The 6,916-nt window shown below is 37.4% G+C and overlaps 1 protein-coding gene across 1 annotated transcript; it reads left to right on the top strand.

Annotated features, from left to right (window-relative positions):
- The first annotated feature begins 618 nt into the window (after positions 1 to 618).
- Positions 619 to 5,213, top strand: LOC308098699 (interferon-induced protein 44-like). Its single transcript, XM_080447111.1, has 8 exons — positions 619 to 674; positions 1,178 to 1,230; positions 1,343 to 1,370; positions 1,733 to 1,931; positions 3,550 to 3,693; positions 3,825 to 3,996; positions 4,227 to 4,327; positions 4,554 to 5,213. Exons 2-8 carry the CDS (start codon positions 1,185 to 1,187, stop codon positions 4,731 to 4,733), a joined length of 870 nt encoding a protein of 289 aa, XP_080303237.1. The 5' UTR covers positions 619 to 674; positions 1,178 to 1,184; the 3' UTR covers positions 4,734 to 5,213.
- The last annotated feature ends 1,703 nt before the right edge of the window (positions 5,214 to 6,916 follow it).

Genomic DNA, 6,916 nt, shown 5'->3' on the forward strand with positions numbered 1-6,916 from the left:
TATTTAGCCACGAGATGGCACTGTTACCTACCATTTAATGGAACTCAACTCAACAGTGAGGTGCTGAAGTAAAAAACAAAAAAGCCCATACATTTTCTGCATACATTAATATTAATATCAATTGGAACATTACCTCATTTGAGTTTAAAGGAAATTATAATATATAACGGAAATAATAGATGCGTAGAAAATACATTCATAAACTATTAATAAAATCTATTCGTAAAATGTATGGATGTGAAGAAATATGTATATGTTTGAGAGAAATAGCCAGAGATCCAGATTTTCTGCCAAATAAAACTGATAAGATACCAGAAGAATGGGCAAGAAAGGGATCACAGGTGTATATTGGAATAACTTTTAACTATTTTCATTTCACAAAACACCAGTTGTTAAAGATCGATTGCAGACAGATGTGTATAATGGTTCACTCTTAACAATTAACATATCTATAGCGTTGCAGTCAGTTGACTTCTTACCCTTAAATTCTTTGGGGATTGGGCTAAGCTGTAAAGTTGGGTTGGGCTTTGCCAAACCAGGCCTACCGTAGACCCCCCCCCCCCACTCACTCCTGTATAAAACAGCAAAATAAAAGTCAAGGCTTCAGTTGCTCTCAGTCATCTTTGTATTTGCTTCATCAACCTACACTTCTAATTCTTGGCCAGAGGAACGAGGTAAGTGTTGATTGTTTTATTTGTTTTTCATACTCAGGTTTGCTTATAAAAGATAAATACTTATCACGTAGTATGACATGAAATTAAACATTTTTAATGTATTCTAACAATGTACATAAACGTTTGACTGCAACTCTGGCTATTCTGTTTTATTGAAGTTAATTGAGATTAGTTTATCTTTTACTGATGTATGCTGGAGATTAACTTTTTTTTTCTTTTTTTTTTTAATACTGTATTATGTTGGTCAGTGACATCCATGACCCCCAAATTGATATGTTTTTGGCTGTGGACCCCCAATTAAAAGTATTTTGAGCCAGGGACTCTTTTTTTCTTCTTTCTTTTAAAAAATAGCCGATCTACAAGCTCAATAACGCATCACAATTATTTGTTTAGGGTTTATTTGTTTTACATACACATAGGGGTTCCTGGGCCCCACTTTGAGAATCTCTGTTATGTATTGTATGAGATATGCTCACATAATCAATACTTATCTTATTTTGTAGATACAGTATGGGGAATAAACATGCCAAAAAAAAACCACTTCAACCTGACCTGGGTAAGAATGTTCAGTTATTAATAAATACCATCAATTATAATGCATAATGACAAATGCTTGATGTTGCTGAAGCTATTTTTTGTTAATTGTTTTGCTCACTTTTCCCCCTCAGCTGAATGGAGGGGGAAAGATGACTGGTGGTAAGAAGACATATTTTTACATATCAAATAATGTGGTAAAACTGTGGTGTTTATTCATGAATATGAACATGAAACTGTACAAATTATGTTGCAACACTGTTCATTTTAAAGGGGGATTTTTTTTTTTTTTTTTCTGAGGCTTGTGCGGTGCCTTCTAAAAAAGAACACTTTTTTTGTAGTGTGGCTATTTATTAAAATGTGTAGGCCTACTCCATTGGGCTGTTTGATTTACTGCTCAATGTTTACGTGAAAGCTAGGCTGCTCCACCCCTCCCTCTCCCCCTCTTTCCTAGCCTGATTCATGGATGCTGATGAATGTTTATTTATATAGTATTTAATTTCTATTTCATTTTATATTTTCAGCAAAAAAGCCGAAATGCTTGACCATGTAAAGAAGTACCAGCCTCAAAATAGCAGCATCAAACACGTCAGGATCTTGCTCCATGGACCAGTAGGAGCTGGCAAATCCAGTTTTGTCAACTCTGTCAACAACATCTTTCAGGGGAGAATGACACATCTTGCACATGTGGCTACTCTCGGTGGTGAAAGTTACACCTTAAATGTAAGTAATATATTCTGATTGAAGATATACTGGTGAAAGTAATCAGTCATGTATGTTATGTATTCATGATTTTGCTTAGTAAACTGTACTGTATCATTCACCTTAAGAATTACTAACACACAACTTAGGATGAATTACCGTGGTGTAATGAATGCATCTCCTATAACAGGGGTGTCACACTGCAAAGAGGTCCAATCTGTCTTGGGGTCATGACCATTTATCATGTATCTGTATGGGAGCTGTTCTCTCTCTCTCTCTCTCTCTCTCTCTCTCTCTCTCTCTCTCTCTCTCTCTCTCTCTCTCTCTCTCCTACCACTGATCAATTATGAGCATGTCGGTTGTGTCGGAGTTCAAATTAAGTAAATTATTTGATTATTCAAATCAGCCTAATGGTGGCGCTGTAACAGGCCGATTCACATTTTGGCCTATAACTCTTGAACCGTATGCCTTGCATTCGGTTCAAGATTTCCCCTGGATTCCATGGATCATGACGGATCATGATGGATCATGACAGCCCTGTTCATTTCTGCCTACAAGATTTTCCATCATTATGCTCAAATGTGTTTTGCTACAACTCCTACAAATTGATACATATTATCTCATGTGATCAAGTAGCCTGGTAAACCCTCCCTCCGGAAATCTCATTTCTATTTGATTCCAGGAGTGAGTCTGGCCTGATAGCCCATTGTGGGGGTTTCTAGTGGAATTACCAGCTAACCGAGCCTATCAGCGTCGTCGCACATCGTTCTGTGATTGACAGCGACAGTTGGCCAATCAGGTGGCGAGTTCGAGTGAGCCCAAAACACGAACGGCAGCCATCTTTTTCTGTCCGCTATATTCTCCGCTATTTTTTGACTTAAAAAAGCTCTCTAACTTCTATTTTGAGGCACGGAATTTACTTATAAGATATCGTTTGGATAGAATTTAGTTGTTTAACTTCATATATGTGGTCAATTAATCATGACAAAGCCTATTTAAAAATAAAAATTTAGAGAACCGGTAGGGGTGGGCAGTGACACCCATGTATCCGAATAAGGCAACCCATTTTGGGCCCCGAAAGTCTCAAAAGTCCCGTTGCGTCACATTAGACTGGTGAACTGCTGATTGGCTGAAGGGGAAAAATTATCATTGGCTGAAGGGGTTGTCAGTCAACGGTATTACTCCCGCCCAACTCCAGCCCGCAGCCAATATTGCAGAATGGGCGATCAGGCCAGACTCACTCCTGGAATCAAATAGAAATTAGATTTCCGGAGGGAGGGTTTACCAGGCTAGTGATCAAGATGCATCTGTCATATTTTTCAGATTCCATTCCGATTGGCTACGACTGGCTTTCAAAGTTTATGGAAGTGGTTTTGCACAAAATGCTGAAAATCATGAGGGCACCCGATTGTTGTAAAACTTTACTAGTTTTTGAATCAGCCACATGTTTTTTTATGTTTTTATGCCAGGCAAAGACCTGCCTGGCATCTTTTCTAGTTGATACTGTAATGTTATGTACAATTTATATTTCCAATGCCATGATTATAATCACTACTCTATTATAAAGTCCCTAGAGGCCATAATTGGCTACATTTGAATTGCAGGAAATCAGTGACTTACAGATGTAATTTTTTTACAGTATCAAACCCATGAAATCCAAAAGGACGCACAACACTTCTACCCCTTGGTGTTCAATGACATCATGGGCCTTGAGGCAGAGCGTGGAATTCAAGAAGAAGACATTAAATTGATAATGAAAGGCCATGTAAAGGATGGTTACCTGGTAAAATGACTGCATGTGTCACACCCTTGTCATTGTAATCATAAATGCAAATTAATCATTCATACGATATTTCATGACGTATCCCACTGTCATAATCTTTACCATAACAAGATGTTTACATTTTTGTTCAGTTCAATCCTGTTTCAGCAATGCCAAATACCGATCTTCTCTACAACCATCACCCCACCATGGATGACAGAATTCACGTTCTGGTTTCTGTCGTTCCTGCGGACAATGTGAACATCATGGATCAAGATGTCATAAGCAAGATAAAGCGCATCAGACGTACAGCCAGTGACTTGGGTAAAAGCTAATTTTAGCATGATGATTTGTTCTCACAAGGTTATTATCAATTATTTAGTTGTCTTCCTAAAACTTAAAAACACCTTTTAGTGTGGTTAAGAACTAAAGAAGAATGAGTATGTCTCAGTCACAGTGTTATTGTCACAGGATGTAGCAGGTTGAAAAAAGAGGAAAAGGTGGAAAAAAAGAAAAACCTTCACTTGTCGGGTATGTTTTTGCTCTTTTGATAGGCATTCCACAAATCTGCATTATCACCAAGATTGATGAGCTCCATCCTGCGATGAAGAATGATGTAAGAATTGTCTACAAGCTGCAGAAAGTGAAGGACAAGGTGAGTTTTATGCAAGATTATTAAACTTGTTAATAATAATACCTTTTTTCATAGAGCACTTTTCTAAACAGAAGTTACAAAGTGCTGCACAAAATCATACAGATTAAAATAACAAAAGGGAATTGAGAATTGAGAATGTTAAATCCAATGTTGCTTTGTAGTTAACGGTTATTTTCTTTTAACAACCTCCTACTCGCCTGTCATTCTGTCAATACTCTCAACACAGATGGAGGCATTCAGTAATGAAGTGGGTATTCCAGTGAACTGCATCTTTCCTGTGAAGAACTACCATGAAGAAATTGACCTGAATGATGATGTTGATGTGCTGATACTGAAAGCACTGAAACAGATTATTGACTTTGGAGAAGACTTCATCAATGTGGTGATGAAGGCTGATCCAAAGTGAACATCCTTTTAAGTCAAAGCCTTAAAGGGACAGTTCACCCCCAAAATGACTTTTGACAAAAAAAAAATCAAAAACAGCAGATTTACAAGCTCACTGCGTGGCACGAAGTGATGCGCTGTGAGCTATTTTTGAGAACCACTGTTCTAAATCCTAAGAGTTTTTTGAAAAACGTATATAATCTAAAATGACACATGATACTTTACCGGTTTTAATGCGTTAATAACACTTTTACATGCTTGTCCCAGGGGGATTTTATGTCCTACTTTTTGAGTTGTTGTGCTTTAAAATTCCTAATAAAAATCTGATCAAATCAAATCCTGTCTCGTGGTCTGCATCCAAGACAACAGTGTTGGATGACATGGAGCGGGGGGGTTCTGTTTTAAGTATCTGGCCTAACCCACTGGCAGCCTCTCTGTTTTCTCTGTTATTAAGTTAGCGGGGGAGGCACTTGGGGATAATGGAGAACATAAACGCTTCACTGAGACCATTACCATCCATTTGTTTTGAGCAAATGACAAGGCAATGAGAGGTACACCGAGAACCAGAGTTAAAGGAGTAGTTCACCCAAAAAATAACGTTTTTTCTATTGATTAGTCCCCCCATGAAGACTTGAATTCATGCATATGTTTTTGTCGCATTCCTAGGCCAATAATTTGATGACCGGCAACAGTACCGGTCCGCTGGTCATTAAATTATTGGCTTAGGAATGGGACAAAAAAAAAAAAAAAAATCCATGAATTCAAGTCTCCATGGGGTGACTAATTGACAGAAAAAAATTATTTATTTTGGGTTAACTATTGCTTTAAATGACAACCTCACCTTTTTTCAAACCTAACTTCATATTGGTCCTCACTAATGCATATTATAAAATGGCACCATTTCTGTTTACTCACAGAGTGTCTCTGAGAAAGGCTGTGGGCAGTTAAAAAAATTAGCATTAGTGAAAACCATGAAGATGAGGTTGAAAATGGGTGAAGCGCTCCTTTAACATTTATAGCTTTTCTGCTTCATTTAGATACAGTACATAGTAAAATCCTTATTATTAATGTAACAACTAACAGTGCACAAATGGAACGACATTAACCATTTGTGCACTTTTCAGAGTTAAATTAACACTGATATTTTACTGAGTGGGACAGTGAGGTCAGAGGGTCAGAGATGGATTCCTCTTTGAAATGAGATGAGACATTTAACTCATGAGTGACTGCAGCCTGCAGGCAAAGTTGGATAAATGTCAGGTATATTTCAAGCCCAAAGGAATGATTCAATGATTCAATTCTATGTAACATTTAAACATAAAATGACTAATTTTGTAATATCAGCATTAATACATATGTACTTCATATGTTTATTGTTTTTTTGTATTTTCAAGATACATATTGTTTTATTACTATTGTATTATTATTATTATTATAATGTTTTTGTTACATCTGATCTGTCAAACATACAGTACATACAGTGTAGGAGGAACGGCCTTTTTTATTGCCATTCTTGCTCCAATACAGCAACTTAAATACATAAATAAATGAATGAATGAATTAATTAATAATAATTATAAGAATACATTATCACAAGAAAAATAAAGCTCCCACAAAAATTTCATAGACTAACTTTAAACACAATATAATGTATAGCCTAGTATAAACACAAGTACGCATGTTCTTATTGTCTCCGCCAGGCCGAAAGGCATGGCGAGAGAGTATGTTTTGCCCCCTGTCCGTCCGTCCGTGTGTCCGTCTGTGTGTCCGTCCGTCCGTCATTCTGTCTGTGGACAGCTAATCTCCGGCACCGTTTGCTTGCTCGCAGGTTGCCACAGCAGAACCTCTGCTGTGGCAGAATTTTTCACATGGGCCTTTTTTAGCGCCACCAGGAGGCCGATTTGTGCAAAACATATTTTTTGACAGTACTTCTACAGATTTTGTCCAAAAATCCAGCAAATCGGTACACAGTATCTCTATAGTCATTAAACGAAACGGGTCTTTCAGATTTTTCATATTCCATCCTGATTGGCTAGAAATGGCTTCCAAAGTTTGTAGTGTGCTCCGTTTTGAACAAAATGCCTCAAATCATAAACACAGCATGCTTGAAATTTTGCACGCATATTTCCACTATGCCGAGGAAGAAATTGATTTGATTGATGATTTTCAAATCAGCCTCATGGTGGCGCTATAACAGGCCGATTC

This window comes from Gymnoscopelus braueri, assembly GCF_963280865.1.
Source record: "Gymnoscopelus braueri genome assembly, chromosome: 13".
In the NCBI taxonomy this organism is placed as follows: Eukaryota; Metazoa; Chordata; class Actinopteri; order Myctophiformes; family Myctophidae; genus Gymnoscopelus; species Gymnoscopelus braueri.

Excerpts from the sequence above, each read along its gene's own strand:
- LOC308098699 (XM_080447111.1), top strand. The coding sequence starts at position 1,185 with ATGGGGAATAAACATGCCAAAAAAAAACCACTTCAACCTGACCTGG. Across the intron at positions 1,932-3,549 it reads GTGAAAGTTACACCTTAAAT|TATCAAACCCATGAAATCCA; the intron begins GTAAGTAATATA and ends ATTTTTTTACAG. Across the intron at positions 3,997-4,226 it reads ACGTACAGCCAGTGACTTGG|GCATTCCACAAATCTGCATT; the intron begins GTAAAAGCTAAT and ends CTCTTTTGATAG.